Source organism: Vigna umbellata, chromosome 5 (genome assembly GCF_029865625.1).
Source record: "Vigna umbellata cultivar VRB3 chromosome 5, Vumbellata_1.0, whole genome shotgun sequence".
Lineage (NCBI taxonomy): Eukaryota > Viridiplantae > Streptophyta > Magnoliopsida > Fabales > Fabaceae > Vigna > Vigna umbellata.
This window is the reverse complement of record NC_142169.1, coordinates 31006284-31031054: the sequence shown is the minus strand read 5'-3', so window position 1 is coordinate 31031054 and position 24771 is coordinate 31006284. Positions and strand designations below refer to the sequence as shown.

Genomic DNA, 24771 nt, shown 5'->3' with positions numbered 1-24771 from the left:
CAAAATAATATTTTCAAAACATCAATTTGTTCTAATCCTCGTCAAATACTCTGTGTGCCTCTTGCTGCGCATACTGACAAAATGTAACACACTGTCCAATATTAACTAGTGGATTTAGCTTTAAATAAAACTCCTGTCATTTTCTTTTTTGCAGCTAGATTATTTTACAAGCAATAATATGTCAGACGCACAATCAGATACTAAATATGCAGAATAAAATTTCAGGTCTTGCCATATTCTGAAACACCAATTCCTTTTTCTAATCTTAGAACTAATAGCATAGCTCGTTTTCTGCTTTCCGCCTTCTAGAGTACAAGAATCGAATTTGGTACAGGTAAAATTCAATGCAATCAGTGAATGCTTGTAAATGAAGACTCAATACTTGAGAATTTCACACAGAAACGTGGTTCCAAAGTATAAAGCCAAATTCTGCAAATTTATCTGCCAGTTGTAGATACTCCTCTACTTAAAAACAACATAATATAGACAACAGGATGATCCAATCCACTGGGGTTGGATCAGAATCTATGGGAATGTCACTAAATACAAATCATAAAAAAAAATCACTGCCACTGATCAAGCTTGCTACAAAAGTTCCTTATGATTCAGTGCACCGTTTGGCTGGAAAGTCACAATTTTCAGGAAAAAAGAAAAAAGAAAACTTTGAAGCATTTTTTATAATTTACTGATTATGATTGAGATTCCACAGAGAAACCAAAATGTGTATTCGTTAGAATTTGGATGAGAAAGTGCAGAAAAGGCAGAATGTAAAGTAAAAAGCAAGGGAGCAAATGTGAAGTGAGAGTGTGAGAGTCTTTTTGGATTCTGATTCTCCAAGATAATGAAAGATGGTGCACTAATGTGTTTGTAACACGACTCATTTTGTTCATGCAGTGAGATCCCCCACCCCACACCATGATTGTGCCAGTGGCCAATTCGGAACCGAAACATCTACTAACTGAAAAAAGGCATTTCAATTATTCCATTCCCACTATTGTTTTGCTATAAACTATTATAATGCTCCAAATTAGCAGATGCTGTCTTTGATATTTGTGGAAACTACAATGCATCTTTGAAACTAGTTTCTTAAAATAGATCATAGCTGTCAACAAATATCTTTTCCAGATATCGATAAATCTAAAATGGAATCTCTAAGGAATATAGGATTATATGTCAATCAGTCTTGTTACGTTGGTGATTTATGCACCTTTGTCTCCTATACTGTCGAAAATCTTAGCAATAAAACAAAACAGTAGTTAAAAATATCATTTTTAGATACTGCTATAAAACTAGTGATACCACTACGTACTGTGAAATTCGCCTCTTTTACAAGGTTGTCATTGTGTCAAGTTTTGGGCCTCCCAATCCAAACGAATAAATGAGCTAGCCCATCTAAGAAAGCAATTGTCATTTACATCTTCTAGTTCTGCTAATATGTTTCTTAAACATTACTTAGTGATATTCAATTCTGAAAAGTAGTAAATTAAATTTATTTTTAAGCAAGAAAATAGGTCACTAAATATTTTCCAAGTTGCTGTGTTTAAATATTAACTTTCTCATTTTCTTCAAAGAAACCCTAACAAAAAAATATGAAATTTGGGAAAAATTCATGGAATATGAATATTGTTTGTGATGTATCAACACTCTAATCACATATTCTGTAAAGAAAGTAATCAACGAATTATCACTTATTTAGTAAATGATAAATTAATTTTAAAAAGTATTTTCATAGATTAATTTACAAGAATTACACTCACAAATTAATATAAAAAATAATATTAAAATTACACTTATCTGGATCAGTGAGCAGAGGCATGATTTCTTGACTTTGAGAGCCGCGGAGAATTTTGGAATCAGATTTGAAAGGTAGAATTGGATCGTCTTGGATTACATCATTACACGCAAAATCATTTCGAAAAGGAAAAGAAAAATTATCTTCTCATTCTCCACTTACCTAAATTCCCTGCAACACCATTTGAAGTAGAAAAATTGAGAAAGATAGAGTGAAGAGAAAGAAATGGAGAAAATAGAGCACAGAATGGTGAGTACCAATGGAATAAATATGCACGTGGCATCAATTGGGTCAGGCCCAGTGGTTCTGTTCCTCCACGGCTTCCCGGAACTATGGTACACGTGGCGTCACCAGCTTCTGTCGCTCTCGGCCGTGGGCTACCGAGCAATCGCCCCCGACCTCCGCGGCTACGGTGACACCGACGCCCCGCCCTCCGCTTCTTCTTACTCCGCCCTCCACATCGTGGCCGACCTCGTTGGGCTTCTCGATGCTCTGGGCATCGACCAAGTGTTTTTGGTGGGTCATGACTGGGGGGCTTCCGTAGCCTGGTATTTCTGCTTGTTGAGGCCCGATCGTGTGAAAGCCCTAGTCAACATGAGTGTCGTGTTCCGCCCCAGGAACCCTAAACGAAAGCCCATTCAGAGCTTAAGGGCCATGATGGGCGATGATTACTATATCTGCAGGTTTCAGGTAAAATGAATCCACTCAGTCAACTCCTCCTTATCTTCACAAATTTCAAAGATACGAGTGAAGTTAATGTGTAGAGCTTTGATATTTTGTCGTGCTGCAGAAACCTGGGGAGGTTGAAGAGGAATTTGCTCGTGCTGGTGCTGCGAGGATAATAAAGAATTTTCTTGTTTCTCGTGATCCACGTCCACCCAGTGTGCCTAAAGAGATAGGATTTGGTGGTTCACCTGACCTTCATGTTGCTCTACCATCGTGGCTGTCTGAAGAAGACGTCAATTATTATGCTAGCAAATTTGAACAGAAAGGTTTCACTGGTGGGCTCAACTACTATCGCGCCATGGACCTGTGAGTTTCTTCTGGTTCCTCGTATATAGTTCAAGCTCCTATTTTGTACATGTGACTGAAATAATTATTTTAGTATACGTGACTTCAAATGATCTTGAACTGATTATGAATATATTGTTCCCAATTATTAATATTTAGAACACTGATATACGTATCCACACGGGGTGTATAGAATGAAAGAAAAAAAGGAACAAAAAAATTGATGAATGAGAGAGAGCATGTTGAGCTCTCCCCCAACAATAAACATGACCAATGTCTATTGTTTAAATTCGATTATTGGGTATGTTCTTCTTATTTGACTATGTATGTGCTCTAGAATCTAGATGTTTATTCCTAGCTGTGGGTGGTGGTCACCTACATGTTTCACGCTTCGACATCTAATCGTAGGCCTAGGGTGTGAGATCCCACGTCTATTAAAGATATGGGTAATACAAGGTTTGGTTAGACACCTTACAGCCGCTTTTGTTGGGCTCAGTTAGGTCCTATCCTAAGTTTTAAATTTTAAGAGAAAATGTCAGATTTCGAAAGTGTTACTGTGGAAAACAAAGAGACATAAGAAGAAAATGACATGGAAGAGTAGGTGAGCGTATTTTTATGTTTATTTTCAATCTTCAATAGCAATTTAGCTTAATTTTTAGGAATTGCTTTAATAAGTTACTTCAGATGCAGTGACTGAACCTGGTTTGTAGAACTGTATGTATGCATGTACAATTAAAGAGTTCAGAAAATAATTAGTTCGTTGAAGGATGTGTTTGTAGTCTGGTAAGGTAAATTTCGTTTTGTGTGCAGAACCTGGGAGCTCACGGCAGCATGGACTAGAGTACAGATTAAGGTACCGGTCAAGTTTATTGTGGGAGACCTTGACATTACATATAACACTCCAGGTGTGAAGGAGTATATACATAATGGTGGCTTTAAGAGAGACGTACCGTTTTTGCAAGAATTGGTCGTGATGGAAGGAGTAGCTCACTTTATAAATGAGGAAAGGCCAGAAGAGATCAGCGCGCATATATACGACTTCATCAAGAAATTTTAATCCTTGCACAAGTATATTATGTGAAAGAACTCAAACGCAAATTAAAACCCAACCCCCACCCCCTAGCGACTGACAATTGCAGTAACAGTGTCAAAATAAAATGGGGTTGAAATGGCAGTATAGTTCAAGAAAAATGTTTCAGATCGATGAACTAATACTATCAAAAGCTAAGTTATCTTTCAGTTCGCACAGCTTTTGTTAAGGAATCTGTTTGAAATATTGCAAAGGGATGTTGTAGTATCCAAAAGCATACAACACAGAACAAAAATGTGCCTCAATGATGTTTAAACGTTTCCCGAAAGCTAGATTGTTAGTTCACCAAGTTTGAACTTCTAACAAGACGAGGTATAACAGTAAATAATAACCCCTCCCTTCTGTGTATTTAAATGCGCTGTAACGAAAAATTAAAACCTCTTACAATTCGTAATCCACAAAAAAATCTTATTTAGTAATATACTAAACAGACTAAAGTACGTTCTAATAATAAAGTTCCAATAACAAGAGTAAACTTAATTCCTCTTTTAATTTGATATATATAGTCATTATTTGTTCTCAAGCAACAATGTGATACAATATAACGTATCAAACGAAACCCCGATACTTAAGTTGAATTTGATTTGAAAGTTTCCCTACTTTTTCAATGTCATGTCATGGAAAGAAAAATGTTCCTCTGGTATCAACTGAGATTTGAACTCTTTCACCAGCAAAACATTCAGTCAACTGGGATTATATTACTGAAATGGTTTTTAACATTCTTAAAAAATCGTGCTTAAATCGTGCTAGAGAATTTGAGACCAAATTGCAACACCTATGAATATATTCAAAACTAAACTCCTCCTTAGCAGGAGTAAAATACGGGCGTCATAAAACAAAGATCAGTGGAGTTCCTGCCGTAAACACATCTTAAGTAGGCAAATAATTACTCATTAATCCTCTCAAAAGTAGTTTGCTAGAACAAAATTGTTCGGGGAAGGAGCTTCAATATTTTTCCCTTGGAAGGAGAAGTAAAAACTAAAATTAACGATTGTTCAAAAAACACGAGAAAACAATACATAATGATCACAAGGTAAGAGGAAAATTCCTTCATGTTTGAGCTACAAAACTCAAACTCTAAAGCCTCTGCTATTCCTTCTCCCTCTGGCCCGCTCAAATTTCCGTCCCTTTGAACGGACATAGGGCTTGGTGTGGCTATGGGGCACACCAGGAGCCGGTCCAAAGTGCTTGACGGCCTCGCGAGCATTCTTAGGACCTCTAAGAAGAACCTGAAACACCATTCAAAAACAAAGGTAAGCTTCTGAGATACACCCTCCATAACCCTTCCCCCCCCCCTGGCAAGGAAAAGGCAGACTTTGCATTATTATTTTTTTCTTCCTCCAATAATAAAGATGAAAGAGCAAGAATACTGGATCCCCAAACAAAAACGATACTGATTAGTAAACTTTATGTCACTATACAAAAATTGCTAATTTGTTTAGCAGCCAAAACTAAAGGGCAACAGAAGTTTTACTACGATAAAATATAGTGATGTGAAGTTTACTAATTAGAGTCATTGCTATTCTTTGGTCCCGTAAGCAAAGCTTCTAAACTACTAAGAGCATAGCAATTATGACATAAAACCTAACAAAGGTTAAGTAGAGCCTTAAAACCTATTTAGATGAACTTCATACCAATCTAGTTGCGACTCCATACCCAAGACACAGATTGAATCCCATACCTTGGTTAAAGAACCAAAATGCCAAACTACTTGTGCTAACAACTTTATGTGGGTTTAATTACTCATTTGCTTCTTATAGTTATACATACTACACAATTTGATCCCTATGTATAAAAATCATTAATTTTAATCCCTAAACACAATTTTCATTTTAATCCTTTCTAGTTTCTATACATACCATTTTAATCTCTTTCAGTCCCTACTGTCTGAACTCGTGAGAACTAGACCGATAATTAAATCTTACATTTCATAGAAAAATACACGGAAAGAGAAATAGTATAATCATACCGTGTTTTGGCCGAGAGGAGCTCTAAGAGCCAGTTGATCAAAGGTGAGACATTCCCCGCCAACTTTCTCAATTCTAGCTCTGGCAGTTTCAGTGAACCTCAGTGCTGCTACCTTCAGAGCAGGCACCTCGTACACACGAATATCATCGGTCACGGCCCCAACGACCACAGCTATCTTATCCTCCTAATGAAATAAATACCAAGACATCAACGCCAATTTGCTTGTGACCTCAAATGAGAAAAAAAATAACGATTAAATGGAACGAATGAAGAGAAGAGATAGGTTTCAACCTTTCCCTTGGTGTAACGGATCAATCTGGAGAGGGATAGCGGAGGCTTGTTGACCTTGCTCATGAAAAGACGCTTGAGAATGACGGCATTGAAATTACTCCCAGTCCTCCGAACAAGAAAACGGTACAACTAAAAACATGGCGAACATTTCAAATCCAAAACCCTTGTTCGTTCGTTCACAGTCATGCAGGAAAAAAATAAAAAGGTACCTTGACGAGGAGCTTGAGGTAAATATCATCGGATTTTGGGGCGGTTCGCTTGGTCTTTTTGGACTTACCTCCTGCCTTCAAATCGATCCCCTGTAATTCAGTTCAACACAAAGTCAGAGAAACTTTCTAATGGATTGTAACAGCTTTGAGAAATGTACCATTGCGAATGTAGCTTCTCGCCGCCGACGCTGCTGCTGATGCCGTCACCAAGGAAAAATTTGTGCTAGGGTTTTGGAGAGGGTCTGATGAATTTATTTATCACTTTTTCGCAAAGTTAAAAGCCCAGACTCAATTCGGGTTACGCGCACGACCCGTTTAGCGAATCCCAAACCTTATTATTTTTTTTATGAACTTATTTCTAAAATGAAATTTTGTATTTTCTATATTTTATTATCATATTTCTTATTTAATTCTCAATTATATTACACTCTTTTGCTTTGTATATTGTTATAGATATCACTTTCATTGTGTTTTTTTAGGCACTTGTACAATAAATAAATATTTTTATGTATTTGTCTAACCTGGTTATTTTAAAAATAAGTGGTTTTTACTCATTTTAAGAAAAAATCTCATTTATTTTAACAATTAAATATTGTTTACTTTTTATAAGAGAATTATTTCATGCCAACATGATTATATTAAAGTTTGAATTCTTGGTTAAAGAACACAGTCTACTGTCATATGTATCCACGTTAGTTTGTTTTAATTTAAATTAATTAATAACATTAATTTGTTTTGTTTAAAATTTATAGCATATTCGTATAAATAAAATTTTGTAAAAAATAATTCATAATATAAATATGAATTTCCTAATTAAATGATTAACTATTTAAATTAATTTTAGACAATGTAGTTTTATAATCATTACAAATTAAATGACAATTAAATTAAATAATTACTATTGATTACATAAATTTCAAATAGTTAATTAATATTGGTTTAATTATTTAAAGTTAACTAACAAGATGAAACTAATCAATTATTATATGTTTTAAACTAATCAAAACAAATTTTGATTATATCAATTTATAGCTGTATCAATAGTTTAAGGAACGTAATAGTTTAATTTTAAAATGTTAGATAATTTAAATATATAAATATTCAAAATATATTTAACTTGTGATCCGTTGTTTTCTATTTTTGTCCTACGTCTCAATCCAATTTTATTAAAATGTTTTCTTAAAAAGAAAGGCTTTTTTAATTATTTTGTGTTAGTAATAAGAGTTTTAAATTAGTAAAAGTAACTAAATTATAAAAATGAAAAAAAAACGAATTATGAAAGTATTATCAAATAAAACATAAATAATTTTTAGTAATTTTTTTTAATTCAAAATACAACTCGTAGTTGATTCTTTTTTCTTAATCGGTTTCTGTGTAGATTTATAATAGTTTATTTACAGTGAACTTTTAATCTGTTCTTCATGTTCTTGTGTTTGTAATTTTCATATCTGAACATCGTTTAACGTGTATTTTATTGTCATTTAATTTGATAACGTAATATTTTTTAAATCTTTCTAAATTACATTGAAGTTTAGTTTTATTTTCAATTTTAATTTTCACTTTGTGTCTCTCTTTATTTGTAAATATATTTTTCCATATTTTCAACTTACCAAAACAATAACGAAGAATGAAATTTAAAAAAATAATGAAAAAGTGGAATATAACTTAAAAAATAATATTTTTATATAATTGTCCTTAACAAAAGTTAAGAATCGTGTTATTAAGTGTAAAAGGAGAAAAATAAAAGTGTACATCAAATCAAATGTGTATCATTTATATATATATATATATATATATATATATATATATATATATATATATATATATATATATATATATATATATGTGTGTGTGTGTGTGTGTGTGTGTGTGTATAATTACTTCAAATGTCATTAAATATTTTATCATGTCTTATAAATATTTATATAACATTTTTTATCATCGAAGACAATATATAAAAAATAAATGAAGTAATTTAACACATCTGCATATCTACATAAACGTAATGTAAACATTCTTATATATCTATAATTTTCTTTTGCAAATTATTCATTCTTTGTCTATTTGAATATGCAATCAGTATTATAATTTAAAAAAAAAAAATCTTCAATTTTAACATAAAATGAAATTTAGCAAATACAATTTTCTATATCCACGAATTACTATTTTGTAAACAGAATCGTATATGGACTTCTGCTTTCACCCATTTCTTGTAAGAGTAGAGACATTCCGTCTTGCAACTTGTTTTTAACCGTATTTTCTTAGTGTAGACGGCATTTCAAAAAAATAGAGGCTGTATTTGGAAATTACCATTCATTACAATTTAAAAAAAACAAAACTTATACTATTAAATATAATGTATATGTTTATTTTTTTACACAAAAGAATACATGAGATCAAATAAGCTGTCAACCATTTGACAAGCTGTATTCAATCATCCCTCGTTCATACATTCATTGCGTTGAGGAATGTCAGATGTGTATCAACTCAATGATGGTGTGGATATATATCCAAACTATATCAAACAGAGAGATGAAAAGTAAGACGAAAAAAAAAAGTGATGTGATAAATCGTATAATTTGAAAACAATGCTATTTTGATGATTAATTGATTAATTTGAGGTTTATATACACAGACAGCCTGAAATAAATTTTAATTAATTTGAAAAACACACAACTCCTAGAAATAAGAATTTATTTACGAGAACATGCAAAATTGGTATTTTGCATTTGTAGACAGAAGACATTTACATTGTTCTTCAAAATTGAAAAAGAGAGCTACCAAAATAAAAATAGTATTAAAAATAAAAATGCTATAAGTAAAGATAAAATTACACAATAAATTCATTACTAAAAACAGCTAAAAAGGTGTCCTGACATAGATAACTGTCATTTAAAAAACATACAATAGAAGTCGAATCATATAATTAGGTTAACAGTGGTTGCACCCACCACACATGCATAAAGCTAATTTTTTAATATTTAATTATTTAATAATCATTTACAATTTCATATGACAAGTATGAATGAAATAAAGACTTTTTATTTTTCAGTTCAATTACCGAAATACCCCAAAAGATTACGGAATACCCAAAACTCAAGACTTCCGACGACTCTAATGAAGTGTCCGAAAATTTTCTGAATCCCTAAATTTTCTCCTCCTGCCACGGGCACAACGACGACGATGCTTTCCTCCAAACCACCGCGTCGGAAAATTGTTCCGGCGAACGGAGATGAGTCCGCTGACAAACTGGACCAGCTTCTCTTGTCCTCCGCCATCTGCAACAATGAGGACATAGGCCCGTTCGTCCGCAAGGCCTTCGCCTCCGGAAAGCCAGAGACGCTCCACCACCACCTCCGTCACTTTGCGCGTGTGAAGGAGTCCGAGATTGAGGAAGTGTGCAAGGCTCACTACCAGGACTTTATCCTCGCCGTTGACGATCTACGATCCCTCCTATCAGACGTCGATTCGCTGAAGTCCTCCCTCTTCGATTCCAACTCGCGGCTCCAGTCCGTTGCGCGCCCGCTCCTGTCGTCTCTCGACGCCTTCGTCGAGACGCGGAACGTCTCGAAGAACGTGAACCTCGCCATCGACTCCATCCGCACTTGCGTTAAGCTGATGGAGGTTTGCACGCGCGCCAACCGCCACCTCGCGGACGACAACTTCTACATGGCACTGAAGTGCGTGGACGCGATCGAGCGGGAGTATTTGGATAAAACGGAGTCATCCACGCTGAAGCGGATGCTGGAGAAGAAGATTCCAGAGATTCGATCGTACATCGAAAGGAAGGTGAACAAGGAGTTTGGGGACTGGTTGGTGGAGATCCGAGTCGTGAGTCGCAATTTAGGTCAATTGGCGATAGGTCAAGCCTCGTCAGCGAGGCAGAGAGAAGAGGATCTAAGAATTAAGCAGCGCCAAGCGGAGGAACAGAGTAGACTCAGCGTGAGGGACTGTATATACGCTTTAGAGGAAGAGGAAGAAGACGAAATTATCGCTGGCGGGATCGGCGAAGACGGCGGTGGAGTCGCCGGGTTTGATTTGACTTCGTTGTACAGGGCATACCATATTCATCAGACTTTAGGGTTAGAGGATCGGTTTAAGCGGTATTATTTCGAGAACCGGAAGCTTCAGTTGACTTCGGACTTTCAGGTCTCGTCGATGACTCCTTTTCTGGAGTCGCATCAAACGTTCTTTGCGCAGATTGCAGGGTTCTTTGTGGTGGAGGATCGCGTGTTCAGAACCGGAGGTGGGTTGATTTCAAAATTGGAGGTTGAGAATCTGTGGGAGATTGCTGTTAGTAAGATGTGTTCAGTGTTGGAGGATCAGTTCTCCAGAATGCAAACTGCTAATCATCTTTTGCTTATTAAGGATTATGTGAGTCTGTTAGGGGTAACCCTGCGACGATACGGGTACCCCATTGATGCGTTGCTTGAGGTTTTGAGCAAACACAGGGATAAGTACCACGAACTTCTTTTGTCTGATTGTAGGAAGCAGATTGCGGAGGCGGTTGCGGCTGATAAATTTGAGCAAATGCTGATGAAAAAAGAGTATGAGTATTCCATGAATGTGCTTTCTTTCCAGATACAGACTACTGATATCATACCAGCTTTTCCCTATGTTGCCCCCTTTTCGACCACTGTGCCAGATTGTTGTCGGATTGTACGGTCATTCATTGAGGATTCTGTGAGTTTCATGTCTTATGGCGGGCAGCTTGAGTTCTATGAAGTTGTTAAGAAATATTTAGACAGGCTTTTGATTGAGGTTTTGGATGAAGCTTTAGTGAAGCTTATCAATACCTCGATTAGTGGTGTCTCCCAGGCAATGCAAATGGCAGCGAATATGGCTGTCTTGGAGCGTGCTTGTGATTTTTTCTTTCGCCATGCTGCACAGCTTTCGGGTGTTCCCTTGAGAATGGTGGAGAGAAGCAGAAGGCAGTTTCCCCTAAGAAAAGCTCGTGATGCTGCAGAAGAGATGCTCTCTGGGCTACTCAAAGCCAAGGTTGATGGATTTATGACCTTGATCGAGAATGTAAATTGGATGTGTGATGAGGCACCTCAGAGTGGAAATGAATATGTAAATGAGGTTATAATTTATTTAGAAATTTTGGTTTCAACGGCTCAACAGATATTGCCATCTCAAGTCCTTAAGAGAGTATTGCAAGAAGTTTTTGCTCACATATCCGACAAGATAGTTGGGACTTTAGTCAGTGATTCTGTTAAAAGGTTTAATGTCAATGCTATTAATGGAATTGAAGTAGATATTCGGCTCTTAGAATCATTTGCTGATAATCAGGCCTCTCTTTTCTCTGATGGGGATGTTGATGTTTTGAAAGCATCACTTACCAGTTCAAAGCAACTGATTAATTTGCTATTGAGTAATCATCCAGAGAACTTCTTGAACCCAGTGATAAGGGAGAGGAGTTACAACACTTTGGACCACAAGAAAGTGGTGATTGTTTCAGAAAAGTTGAGGGATCCTTCAGATCGGCTCTTTGGAACCTTTGGTAGTCGTGGGGCCAGGCAGAATCCGAAAAGGAAATCGTTGGATACGTTGATAAAAAGACTTAAGGATGTTAGCTGATTAAGTCTATAGCTGTATGTAAGGTACTTTTTCTTGTTGTTGTCTCTAGTCCATCTTGACTAAGAATTATTTAATAGTGAGTTGTTGATAAATTTATTTGGTTTAAGGTCAGGCTATCACTTTTCGAAATCCATTTTAAGATTTTCCCAAATATCTGTTTGAAATGTATAATTGTTATGTTCTTTATTTTTTTGGATTTCATTAAAATACTTCCATGTCATTTTGTTGTATCTGTTATGAACTGTATCCCTCTTGTCTGCTAAACTGTCTTTAATGTTGTAACATGATGCTTTATTTTCCTGAGTAGCTCCTTGTGTTCTTTCAACTTTCATTGATTTAGGTCTAGATGAATGGAACTCCTGTTAAATTAGCTCAGATTATTGAAATGTCATAATCATTGCCTTGGCATTTGTCTCTCTGTTCATCGGCCTTAGCCTTGTATTGTATCACACAGTGTTGTTAAATAACCATAGTACGGCCACCATAACACTAACATGGCATTTGTCTACCCCTCCGCCAGTGGCAATTTGTGAAGGGATTCTTGTTATGGTGGCACCATAGACCACAATGGCTTGCTTAGCCTCTATTGCTTCTTCAACTTTGGCCAATGGTAGATAAGTTTTGAGATTATTGAAGTGGCATTGATCCACACATTGCTTTCTAAAGCACGATTGATAGCCTTGGCCCTTAGGTTTTGAAATTGATACGAGGTTATTTTTCCAATCCTATTGTCATGATTGTAGGTTTTACTAATGATCGAATGTGGGTCTATAAAAGACACCAATTTTGGAAAGAAACCTTTAAACCCAACGCATAATTTAGATATTATATCTAAATCCTTAACCAATTGAATTAAAGAAGCTCTTGACCTGTTGAAAAAGTAAATCCCAGTCTAATTAAAACAATTTAATTGAGGTTGTGAAGTGATGCAAACAGAATTTGTTTGCGTATTGTCTTTAATTAATCTATTGCATATAGTAATATAGTATTGAATATTAGCTGCACAACACAACTGAATATACTGGACACCAAATTGCTGGCTGAGCCATATTGAAGTATGCTGTTCACCGAGTTGCATTGTGCCCTAAACACACAATGAATGAACCATGACACTTTTCGTAAAGATGGCAGCACCTTGACTTGACACCGTTCTAGACAAATTTGAAACATACACCAAATGCACACTAGTGGGCAGCTGTTTCTACGTTTTCTCTGCTATCTTGTCTTTGTATCTCTGTGTTGTGTTCAAGGTTATATTTGAAGAGTGCCACTTTGATTTTAATTTATCATCTGTATTTTCATTATCTGTTCAACCGCCATCTTATTGTAATGCTGAGCTCTTTATAACATTAAAAAGGACAGATTTGATATAAATGTCCATAGTTAAGATTAAATTAGATATATAAAATCCAATGACTGTTAGATTAAATTGGGTAAAATTATAAATTGTGCCAAAGGTAGACCCTGTTGAATAAATATTAAAACATGACTTGAAATAGTCAAAGACTGGTTGTGCATACTTTTCTATGGTTGACATTTCAAAATTATAGAATAGTCCTTAAAGGATTGATCTGTCTCCTGAATAGTCGTTAAAGTAAAATAATTATATAAATAATTATTTAAGTATTGGAAATTAGAATGAGAAATCTTCAAATTAGTTCATCACCCTAGTAAAATATATTTGGATAATAATTAAATTATTTTATATTTAATACGTAAGGAATTAATTATATAATGTACTTCCTTAAGATTATTTAGGAAAAAAGGTCATATTTGAGAGACCATGTTGATTATTTCTTCAAAAAAGGATCATAGTTTCTCCATTTGATTTGGTTGAATTGGAAAGTTTCTTTTTGGTTGCAATTCTTTGTCTAGAGCCACTCTAGAAAGAAGTTTTATCTATAATGTTTGTTTGGCTATTAAATTTGGAGATATGGTTCGTATTTTTTATCTACAATTTCATTTTCATATTTTGTTTGTTGTCTTCAAACATAATTGATGTTCAAAAGAAGCAAAAGGAGGCTATTACCTGTTTGAGAATATGGGCCATTTGTATGATTGATGGTCATTTCTTCTTGGGTTGCATTTTGTTACGGATCTTCTTTCGCCTTTGGGCTCCTCATCTCAGACAGAAACATGTATACAAGGAAGAAAAACAAAAGAATGTTCCCTATCTTGAAAAACTTGACAAATTACGACACGATTAGTCAAAACCTCTTGTACCACCGAAGTAGCTTTTCTAATTTCAATCAAACCTTGGGTTAGACATTCCAGTCTGCTTCAAATCTGCGATTGAATACTCTGTGCACATTAGGAAATCAAGCACTCGAAACTTGTATTCACACCTTACTAGTTAGATATAGTAGTGAAATTGAATCAAAACTAACTGGGTTATCCGTAATTTTATTTTACTGTATTTTTTGGGAATATAGATTATAAAATATCAAATATTCTTTCAAGTTGTGAGTATCAGATGTAAAACATTGCTTGTGAAACATTATGACTGTTGATATGCGTGTTATGATAATTTTAAAGGAGGCGGCTTTTAAAATTGAAAGAAATAATTAGCTAGGGCTTATTCAATTAGTCTCCAAAATTTATTTATACATTAATAATTTATTTTTTATAATTTAAGCAAATTCTCTCCACTAAATGAATTATTTTTACAAAAATTATCCGTACAAGTGACTCCACGTTTTTACATTTAATCATCTTTTCTTTATCTCCCAGCAACACTTGTTTCTACTTCTCTAACTCTTATATATAATTATTATTAGAAGTTTGTATTGGTTTTATTGTTAAACTTGGTCATTAAGTTCCAAACCACTCTTGAATGGCATCTAAGATTCAGAGTTTTTATAATAAAAATACAGAAGCTAGAATTGGACGAAAAAATATTTAGTCAATATAGACTAAAATAACGTTTGTGTCAAAGTAAGTTTAAACAATAATTCGGACTTTGTTTTCGATACGTGTTTAAAGCGCACGTGAGAAAAGTTTAACACACTTTCTTACTAAATAAATATCATGTCTCCTATATTAATGATATTTTACATCAAATTCAAACATTATATATAGAGAGAGAGAGAGATTTATATGGTCTAAGTGAGATTTATACATATTCATATTCGTTGAGAGTCTGAAACATAATACGAGCAAAGGAGATAAACATGATGGTGGAAAGAACAACCTTGCATGACTAATGACGTGTTCAAACATTGTTTTTCTAAAAAAATAGAAGCCTTATTTTTATCATAGCGGATGTGTATTAATAATTATAATTAACTACTTAATATATACATAAGAGAAAGAGTTTACTACAAATTCTAGAGATATATCATATAAGCTTTTTGAAAGAATAAATTAGATAAGTGTAGGGCATTTGTGTCTTTTGGAATAGTTAAATCAAAACCATGTTCTGTTAACATTGAAAGGATTAAAAAAATGTCATAGAAAATATCTATTATCAGTTAGAGCTAACTTACAAAATATATATCTGTAAATACTAATTAATGAGTTTCTTTTAAATTTGAAGAAGAAATGTCCAAAACTCAATGTCATCCAAACACTGGAAAGAACAAGTTAATCAAGTCATATGTCAAATCTTACAATGTTTCACCAGAACATTTCGCTATGATGGATTGAATTTACGAAAACGAATTTTCAAAACTAGTTTTAAATCTCCATATTAATTTTAACACAGCATTCCACATCACAACTTCTAATGCATTTATTGTATTTATCTGACTGGTGTTTTAATAATTACATTTTAATTAACAAAAAATAAGTTATAAATATGAGATCAAAACATCTCTTTAAGCTGCAGATGAGTTCATTATTAGCCCCCTAGGTGCAGCTGCAGCATATTCTATTCCGTTTTAGTACAATGCACGTGGTACCCGAGGTTTTGTTTTTTCATTTGGTGAAATCACGTGCTTCGCGAGTTGCAGGCGTTAATATAGTATTAACCTTATTATATACCGAGTAGGACAAAAACTTGATATAAAATAACTACATTATTAAGTTGGCGATTGGTTTATTAATTTCATTTAGTATTTGTTCCTCCCAGTCTTAGCACGACACTTCAATTCCCCATTCTCCACACGCTAAACTCGTGCTCCCTACAAAAATGAACACTGGGTGTTCGATGATACTTCTTTGCATACTGGCTTATGCCTATGTTTCCGTTTCAGATAAATTATCAGCGTACGACGTTCTTGAGAAATATGGCCTTCCAGTGGGTCTTCTTCCCAAAGGTGTGACAGAGTACGAGCTAAACGAAAAAAACGGCCACTTCACTGCGTATCTGGAGCAAACATGCTATTTCAGCGTACAATCGTATGACCTAAAGTACAAGTCCACCATCAAGGGCGTGATCTCGAAGGGGAAGCTGTCGAAGCTGAAAGGTGTTAGCGTGAAAATTGAGGTGCTGTGGATCCCAATCTCTGAGGTCACTCGCGACGGTGATGACCTCAAATTCTCTGCCGGCGTTGCATCTGCCGGTTTTAGCGCCGACAGCTTTTCGGAGAGCCCTCAGTGTGGATGTGGATTCGATTGTGAGAATTTCAACCAGAACGGTGACGTTTCTTCTTCACTACAGATTTAATTGATAGGCAGAATTGGATCTGTTGTTGTGCTCTTCTGTTCTTAATTATTATCGATGATGATGATCTTGTTTTTCCTTCTGCATAAATAATGATTATCTATGATGTTTTGCGGGACACGCTAGAAAAGTTTGTGCAAGAGAAGTTGACCTGAGTTTTAGAAAGCAACCTAGATAAATGGATATTCTAGAATCATTCTAAATTTTCCAGTGAATCTCTTTCTCCTACAAATATCTTGTTTTATTGAATGTGTTTGTATTTTTTTAATATTAAATTTGTTTGGTTTTTATGGTGATTAATTTTTTAATAAAGTAGAAACAAATTTATAGAAAGATGATAAAAATAGAATAGGAAAATGTTATTTGGACAACAAAAGTTTGACACAATTTTGACAACGGCGACGTGGCAGCTGTGCATTGGCTCAGTGAACCGGGGTGAGGGGTATTTTGGGTTTTTTCTGGTTTGTTTTCAATTCACTGAGCCAATGCACAGCTGCCACGTCGCCGTTGTCAAAATTGTGTCAAACTTTTGTTGTCCAAATAACATTTTCCAATAGAATAATATGCATTTCTGATTACATTTTACATATTATTTTTGTCAGCTCTCTTTATTTATTGACTATTTCCAGTTGTAGATAGAGATATATGAGAAAAGGCCGAAAGAACAACTTTACACTTTGGAAAGTAAAACAGTGAAGGCAAAATAGATAATAAAAAAATGTAGAGCTTTAGATTTCTTTTTCTTAATCTATAAATTGAAAATAAATATTTTTTAATAGTGCAGATAATTAATTAAAAAATTAAATATGTTTACGAAAGAATTCAAATTTATTTATGTCTCTGGCTTATTTTTATTTTCAAATTTAAAAAATAAAAGATTAAATATATTTTGATTCAATTTAGTTTCCATTTTAAAAATGTGTAAATTTTGTTGTTTTAATCAAATTTTATTAGAGGTATTTTAAATTTATATTAAAATAAAAATATTTTAAATGATATAAACAATTTAAATATTATCATGAAATTAGAAAAAAAAATAATAAAATTTAATTAAAATAACTAAATTCATGTATTTTTAATTACAAATGATTAAATTGAGTCAAAATATCCAAACGAAATTAATTATAATTTTCAAAGGTAAAAAATCAGAACATATTTAACACAAAAAAATAAATAAATATAATTTTTTTGGACTAACAATTTTAATTGTATCTACTTTTTACATTTGAGCTCAATATACTCTTTGGTTAAATAGTTATTACAAGATCTAGTTGATTTAATGAAGTTTTTTAATCCACATTATATTCAATTAAATGTTTTTTTAGATTTGTCTAAATCCGTTAAACTTCAAATATTTGGTTGTCGTTTTGATGGTTTCTTTACCTGTCTCTTGGAATCCATCATAATGTCCTTTATCACGTTTTCTTTGGGTTTTTTTTCGACTTTTTTTAACGTTGTTGCTTCTGTACATGATGAGAAGAGTTTCAAAATGCATGATGTCTTTTCGAGATTAAAGGTCTCATGTGTGATGGGATCTAATTAGTTGGTATGACAATGTATAATTTCCGATAGGGGTGAGTAAAAAAAATTGAACTCACCAAATCTGAGAAATTCAAAAAGAAAAATAAATTTAGAGTCGGCTTGATGAATAAAATTAAATAAATAAAATAGAGTTTTGAACCAAGTTAATGAATAAAATAAATAGGTAAGAGCGTTAAATATGTGTAATAAGTTGCACTTTTATAGATATTTAACTGGTCTTAAATAAAAGAAAATGTTTGTAAACTTTAATTGGTCACTACACACGACATCTCTTGCTTCCATCTCTTCGTCTCTATCTATTTTCGTCACCTTTTCATCTTGAACCCACTTGGTATGACTTTACATGAATCTTAAGAACCAATTTAGTTATATATATATATAAACAGGTTAGGATAAAATCTTTTTAATATAGTCAATTTAATTTATTTTTAATTATAATTATCAAATTTCTTATTTGCCTTGCTTTAAATAATTAAATTTATAAAAAATGTAGAACAACTCACTACAGCATAAAAGAATGAAAAAAAATATAAAAGTATGATATAAATTAAATATCAATTTACAATTTTACTGTGTAAACAACTTTATTTATTTTCCTATGAAACATTATAACATCCGAAACAAAAATTATTAACGAAAGTCATTTGATTTGAAAAACACATATTTATAGTTTTTCCTCCTTTTTTTTTAACGAAATGGTTTCAAAGTTAAAAGAACAAAAAACTAAAACCAGATGAATACATAAAGTTATCTTAAGTTACGAGTAAAAAAAAATCTAAAAAACATAAAACAACAAAAAATGATTTAAACGTTAAAAGAATAGATGATTTTTATTTTAATTATGTCTAATAATTTATTTATTTTTATCTTCTTTCATATGCAATTCTTCTACTGTGGTGGAATTTTCACCAAAATTCTATATTGTCTTTCAATATTCTTCAAAAGTGGTTTGACTTCAATATTCTTCATATTTAATTTTACCATTTTTTGAAAATATGAAAATAGAGTTAGATATTAATATTATTAAGAATTAAAAAATATGAAATTAATTCATGTAACTTATTTTGTTTGCGATTTATTTCTTGATAGAATTTGTTTGACATGTATGATGACGCTATTAAAATCGGAGTGAATCTCATTCTAAACTCATTGACATGGTCCATAAGGTGTTCAAATTAAAAATCATTTGGGACAGATTCCCAACTTTTAGCTGATTCAAAAATTGAAACCTACTTCTATTCGATGCTTGTCAACTTGTTCGTCACCCATTTCCATTTCTCCAAGTTAGATGGATTTCTACTCTACCAATGGAAAACTCTCTACAATTTTAATTAAACAATAGAAACCTAACAAAAATTAGATTGCATAAAATATTTTTGGTTTGATGTGTGTTGACGTTGTTGCTTGTTTCATTGTCCAATTGGAGTTAAAAGCAGAGTAGTAGTAGTTTGGGAAACAAGTGCAGCAGCTTTATCCACATGCAACGAATGCATGCATGAGAAACAAAACAGAATGCCATTAAACTATTATGCATATGTTCGTTTCTTGCTTTGCTGCTTCCGGTAAAGAAAACTACATCACCCTGTCTTTGCAATTTTTCTGTCACTCACACTGCCCTATGCATATGCTGTCATTGCCAAACCACAATCTACAGCAAATTGAAAACGACCCAATCCGTCAACTCTTCTCTTCATCTCACACTTACCTCCCATACACGCTTCCTCTACCATATAAAACGACCATTGTTTCCAATTTCCCTTTGAATTCCTCTTCACTTCACATCTTAATGTAAACCATCACATGTTATACCATCTTTCTGTCACCTCGGCTGCTTCAATCATACCAGAAAAAAACCTGTTTTATATTATAAATAAATGAAACAAAATAAATCGACATGATGTCGGAAACGGAATACCATTGTATTGTGATATATGTGTCACAAAACGGAATACTGTTCCCTGAAGTATAAAAAACTCAGACATTTACCGCTTTTTTTTAGAATCTCAACTCTCGAATTTCTGTTTTTTAGCTCAAGTGAGTGATTTTGGGACTGACTATTATTGCTTGATAACTCTCATCAAAACAATTCTTTACAAAAATTGCTCAATTATTTTGTTTCATAGTGAAGGGGAGAAACGAAGAAGGTTTACCACTTTACAGAAAAACTATTGATCAATTTCATCGATCGGGAACACCATGTTTGATTTGTTATAACTTTAATTGAACACGAAAGTAATACTTTTACTGAAACGTTGAATAAGGTAGCATGGAAAAAGGTAATGTAATGGAGTAAATAAATATATCCTTAGTTAGTCGGATTCTGCTGTGCAAGATTGCAAGCTGGAAATTCCTCACACCGAAAAAGAAATTAAATTGTAAAACTTTATATAACCAATAGATCAGAATGCATTACTGATCGCCATTTATTGACTTCTAAAAGTGAAGAAAACTCATCAGATGCAAGGGAAGATAAACAAGGTGTTCTCTTCATGAAGAGAGAACAGAGCATATCAGCATCATTAATATTCCAGTCTGAGATTAATTAACCAAGCAAGGTGCCGGTAAGCCTGATTAAACTGGACAGGTTAAATCATTAATCTCAATTTTTTAATTAATTGATTGAGATGAGTTGTTGAATTTTTTGGCCAAAAGCGCAGCGCGCAATTCAGCGACATCAACCTCGTTAATGTTCTCGGGTTTGTAATAGCCAGAGACAGGATCTGGAACCCAGGAAACCTTGTAGGGAGACACTCCTTTGTCTTCTCCTGACGTTGTTGCAATTTTGGAGGTCATGGAAGCCACCCCTCCTTTTGTTGCGTTCTGCGATGCCACCGCGTACCCACGTCTGTTTCAAAACCATACATCAATTTACTACCCAACAATTCAATAATAAAAAGCAAAAATCTACTTAAAGAGTGAGAAAAATCAGGTTATACCTAGTGAGAACATGGGGGAAGAACGAAGAGAAGATTTTGGCGCTGGTGAAAGAAGGAGCCATTGGTGATTGAAATAGAATGGACTCTGTTATCAGCTATGACTCCCTCTCTGACTTTGTTCTTTGAGTTGAGAAGAAGAAGGGGTGATGGGTCTTTATATAAGGCAGAGAGTGTAGGGCAGTTCAGAAATTTGGACGCGTCAAATATGAAAATAATAATTCATATTCGCATAATCAATTTTAGGGAAAGGGCCCACATCGAATACACATTTATAATTAAGCTGGTTGTTAGAGAAAGGCTTTCCAAAGATATGACAAAGAGGAATCGGTGCTAATATTTTTAACTTTATTTTTTTAAGCTCTATAAAATATATAAATAACAATCTTATCTGTAACACTACACAAATAATTACCTACCTACATGTTTACTTTTTTTAAAAAACAAAAAGTAATAAAATTATTATTATAAAAATAAATATAAATAGTTTTTATTTATAGATGATTTTTATTTATTTAGTACATGTTTTTTATTTTTTAATTTAGAAAAATAATTAAATTTAAATAAAATGATAACTTAAAAGTAAAAGTGAAAAAAATAGACATCAAAAGGAAAAATCTTCTTTGTCTATAAATTAAATAAAACGAAAATGAAAAAAAAGAAGTAAACAATAAAAAGGAAAATCCCCTTTTATATATTGATATATAGTTTTATATATAAATAATAAGTTGCAGAAAATCAAATCATTTCCTGAGTTATTTTTCTTACTTTAACAATAGTCAACTGATAAATTACTCTCATGTATAAAAGGATAAATGATAAATTATTTAAAAGAGCAATTATATAGGACACATTTTTACATTTGACAGATACATGATAAAATAATTATAAAAGTGTATAATTTTATATTTTTTCGAGAAAAAATAAATTAATTAATTAATATTAAATAAATATAAAAATTAGGTGTCAAAGAATATTTTTCTATTTCAAAATATCAACTAAAAAATAAATTGCGTTAATGTAGACTAAACGGCATTCGCCTGCATTAGTAAAGAAAAATAGCTGACATTGATGAGAAAATTTGGTTGATAAAATCCAAAAGAAATAGTTTCAATCAATATTGTTCAATAAGTACCTATTAACAGCAGTATAGGATTGAAAACTAATTTCAATTTAACATTAATTTAAAATAATTTCAATTAAAATCAACTAAAAAAATTATGTTGACATTATACGAAAAGCATTATGTATATTAATAAATATAACTAAAACTTATATTAATTAATAAATAAAAATGACTTTATTGACAAAAAAACATTGATAATAATACATAAGTACATGACTTGAAGATAAGAAAAATAAAATTATACAAACATCAATAAGAAAAGGCAAACACGTGTAAAAGAATATGTAATCTTTATTTTTTATTTTTTCATAATAGTTATAATCTACTTATATTTTTATTAAATATAATTGTTATCATAAATTTGATATAGTTAAATTTTTATGTTTATTTTTTTTATTTTAATAAATTTTTATGTGATAACAAATAATTAATGATTTTTTAAGTTTAAGATACTCAAAGTTGATAATAATAATAATAATAATAATATAAAATTAACTTATTTTAAATGATAACCTAATTTTAGTTAAATTAATTATATGTTCAAACTTAAATGAGTTTTGTAATATTTCAATTCAAGTTAAGTAAAAAAACAGAATAAGAAAAAATTTCAATTTTACCTTTTAAATGAAATTTAAAGTTTTATAATTATAAGTAATCAAATTAATTCACATTTTTTTAATTGTATTTTCTAAATATCATATTTCATATTAAAATATTGTAAATTTATGTAAAAATAAATTACGTTCCAAAGAAGTTTTCATCAACACAGTACAAATGTTGGCACTACAATTTTTGGTTATACATGTACAATACAGGTTAAATTGAAAACTGAGTAATTAAATAATGGTCTGTTCAATGTTTAATTTAATACCTTACATTTATAGTATGTGTTAGTATTTCACTGCCTTTTTAACACAATTATATTATTTTGTTTATGCATTTAAATACGTCTTAAAATATCATTTGTACCTCAGCATTGGGAAAGAATAAACATTTCTGTAATTTTTTTATATACAAAAATTGTAATTGAAGACAATAAGAGATATTTAGTTTTTCTCTTAAATTCAAACCACGCATCATCACTTCTATTTTTTTACACCACAGGACATGGTGAGTTTTAATTTTAAATTATTTCATATTTTGTAATGCTTTTGAATTCTTAGATTCTTATTTATGATATTCCGTATTATGTAACATTATTTAAATAATAAATATTAGTATTGTGATAACGTATGATTATATAAATTTATTAAAATTTACAAAAAGAAATGGTATCTATCTATATTGACATGAATAGTAGAAATTAAATATGTTTTTTCGAGAAAGAAAACAGAAACCCAACTATTTAATATAGACTAAAAATAATTATTTAAAATTTTATATAAAAAATATAAAGAGTAAAATCAAAACCTGTTATTTTACATATAAATTAAAAACACGTTCAAGTCTAAAACATCACGCAACAAAGTAATGTAAATATTTAAGTAAGAAAGTTGTTTTAGATAACGTTCATATAAGGAAAAAAAAGTTCATATGTCATTTTTCAGAAATGAGAAAGGATTTAACTAAATAAAAGTTTCCTTATTTATAGCCATATAATTATGTTTATAGTAACAAATTAATTAGATAAAACGGTAACGTAATTTACTCTTGAAGTAAGTTATCTTTTTGACATCACATAAAAGAAATAAAATCTAATAAAAAAATATAGCAATCTATCCTTAATTAAGGAGAAAATGTAACTAAAATCTTTTATCCTTGATTGAAACAGAAAGCAATTTGAAAAATATAAAATGAGATAAGATTACAAAATATTTCAAGTCTAATAAACTGCTAATAGTGGTGATTATGAGGATTATTTCTAAAACTAAAACTAAAAAAACACTTGATCGAACTGAAAATCTAAGTAGAAGAAAAAGAAAACATAAAAAATTTAGAGATTAGGAAGATGGTTTGTTGGACTTTTTTGGCAAAAGCTTAGCACGCAATTCAGCAGCGTCAATATCATTGAAGTTAAGGGGTTTGTAGAAGCCAGTGAGAGGATCTGGAATCCACCAATTGATCTCATTGGACACTTTCTCTTCCTCTGACTTTGGTCGCATGTTGCTGTTACTCATGGAATCTGCAACTTTTGATACAGCCGCGTAACCACGTCTGTTTCGTACCACCAAAAATCAAAATATTATATGTTGTTCCCACAAAAATTGTAAGTTTTCCGAAACCTGGTAAAAAAACAAATCAAGATGATATGAAACACAAATAGAGTACCTGATGGTGAAGCAGTTTGAAATTTCTGCCATAGCAAAAGAAGAGAAAAGTTTAACAGTGGTGAAAGATGGAGCCATTGATGGTGTTGAAAAATTCTTCAATGTGAACGTAAATCTCCCACAGTCTATATTATCGCAACAAGGAACAAAATTCTTTAAGCTCTCTCTAATTTCTTTGGCGAAGTGAAGAGAGGAGTCATTATTATATAGGGCACAAATTGGAGCATCTATCTTTCTTTCATAACAAAAATTCAATATATTAACTCATAATCTTTTTATGAATGGATTCTGTTGATTTGTAAAAATATTATATCTAAATATATATTTTCATCTATCTTTATTTATTTTTTGGGGGAAAC

At 32.1% G+C, this 24771-nt stretch overlaps 6 protein-coding genes across 6 annotated transcripts; 3 read left to right on the top strand and 3 right to left on the bottom strand.

The window, feature by feature from the left end:
* Positions 1–1955: 1955 nt before the first annotated feature.
* On the top strand, positions 1956–4042 carry LOC148198113 (epoxide hydrolase 2-like). Its single transcript, XM_088115254.1, has 3 exons — positions 1956–2482; positions 2583–2824; positions 3614–4042. Exons 1-3 carry the CDS (start codon positions 2018–2020, stop codon positions 3858–3860), a joined length of 954 nt encoding a protein of 317 aa, XP_087971380.1. The 5' UTR covers positions 1956–2017; the 3' UTR covers positions 3861–4042.
* Positions 4043–4768: 726 nt separating this feature from the next.
* On the bottom strand, positions 4769–6675 carry LOC148198112 (large ribosomal subunit protein eL18-like). Its single transcript, XM_088115255.1, has 5 exons — positions 6520–6675; positions 6362–6451; positions 6153–6281; positions 5863–6045; positions 4769–5122 (listed from the first exon to the last, which is right to left on the bottom strand). The coding sequence occupies exons 1-5, from the start codon at positions 6520–6522 to the stop codon at positions 4964–4966; spliced, it is 564 nt and encodes a 187-aa protein (XP_087971381.1). The 5' UTR covers positions 6523–6675; the 3' UTR covers positions 4769–4963.
* Positions 6676–9474: 2799 nt separating this feature from the next.
* Positions 9475–12171, top strand: LOC148198111 (exocyst complex component SEC15B-like). Its single transcript, XM_088091926.1, has one exon. It carries the CDS (start codon positions 9545–9547, stop codon positions 11939–11941), a length of 2397 nt encoding a protein of 798 aa, XP_087948052.1. The 5' UTR covers positions 9475–9544; the 3' UTR covers positions 11942–12171.
* Positions 12172–15992: 3821 nt separating this feature from the next.
* LOC124824334 (uncharacterized protein At5g01610-like) lies at positions 15993–16840 on the top strand. Its single transcript, XM_047296758.2, has one exon. It carries the CDS (start codon positions 16071–16073, stop codon positions 16545–16547), a length of 477 nt encoding a protein of 158 aa, XP_047152714.2. The 5' UTR covers positions 15993–16070; the 3' UTR covers positions 16548–16840.
* A 3610-nt stretch (positions 16841–20450) lies between these two features.
* Positions 20451–21175, bottom strand: LOC148198110 (indole-3-acetic acid-induced protein ARG2-like). Its single transcript, XM_088091385.1, has 2 exons — positions 21023–21175; positions 20451–20931 (listed from the first exon to the last, which is right to left on the bottom strand). Exons 1-2 carry the CDS (start codon positions 21082–21084, stop codon positions 20694–20696), a joined length of 300 nt encoding a protein of 99 aa, XP_087947511.1. The 5' UTR covers positions 21085–21175; the 3' UTR covers positions 20451–20693.
* Positions 21176–23946: 2771 nt separating this feature from the next.
* Positions 23947–24569, bottom strand: LOC148198109 (indole-3-acetic acid-induced protein ARG2-like). Its single transcript, XM_088115008.1, has 2 exons — positions 24414–24569; positions 23947–24299 (listed from the first exon to the last, which is right to left on the bottom strand). Exons 1-2 carry the CDS (start codon positions 24488–24490, stop codon positions 24086–24088), a joined length of 291 nt encoding a protein of 96 aa, XP_087971134.1. The 5' UTR covers positions 24491–24569; the 3' UTR covers positions 23947–24085.
* Between the last annotated feature and the right edge of the window lie 202 nt (positions 24570–24771).

Excerpts from the sequence above, each read along its gene's own strand:
- LOC148198113 (XM_088115254.1), top strand. The coding sequence starts at position 2,018 with ATGGAGAAAATAGAGCACAGAATGGTGAGTACCAATGGAATAAATATG. Across the intron at positions 2,483-2,582 it reads ACTATATCTGCAGGTTTCAG|AAACCTGGGGAGGTTGAAGA; the intron begins GTAAAATGAATC and ends GTCGTGCTGCAG. Across the intron at positions 2,825-3,613 it reads TACTATCGCGCCATGGACCT|AACCTGGGAGCTCACGGCAG; the intron begins GTGAGTTTCTTC and ends TTTTGTGTGCAG.
- LOC148198112 (XM_088115255.1), bottom strand. Across the intron at positions 6,046-6,152 it reads TCCGTTACACCAAGGGAAAG|GAGGATAAGATAGCTGTGGT; the intron begins GTTGAAACCTAT and ends TTATTTCATTAG. Across the intron at positions 5,123-5,862 it reads CTCCTCTCGGCCAAAACACG|GTTCTTCTTAGAGGTCCTAA; the intron begins GTATGATTATAC and ends ATGGTGTTTCAG.
- LOC148198111 (XM_088091926.1), top strand. The coding sequence starts at position 9,545 with ATGCTTTCCTCCAAACCACCGCGTCGGAAAATTGTTCCGGCGAACGGA.
- LOC124824334 (XM_047296758.2), top strand. The coding sequence starts at position 16,071 with ATGAACACTGGGTGTTCGATGATACTTCTTTGCATACTGGCTTATGCC.
- LOC148198110 (XM_088091385.1), bottom strand. The coding sequence starts at position 21,084 with ATGGCTCCTTCTTTCACCAGCGCCAAAATCTTCTCTTCGTTCTTCCCC. Across the intron at positions 20,932-21,022 it reads TTCCCCCATGTTCTCACTAG|ACGTGGGTACGCGGTGGCAT; the intron begins GTATAACCTGAT and ends GTTTTGAAACAG.
- LOC148198109 (XM_088115008.1), bottom strand. The coding sequence starts at position 24,490 with ATGGCTCCATCTTTCACCACTGTTAAACTTTTCTCTTCTTTTGCTATG. Across the intron at positions 24,300-24,413 it reads TCAAACTGCTTCACCATCAG|ACGTGGTTACGCGGCTGTAT; the intron begins GTACTCTATTTG and ends GGTACGAAACAG.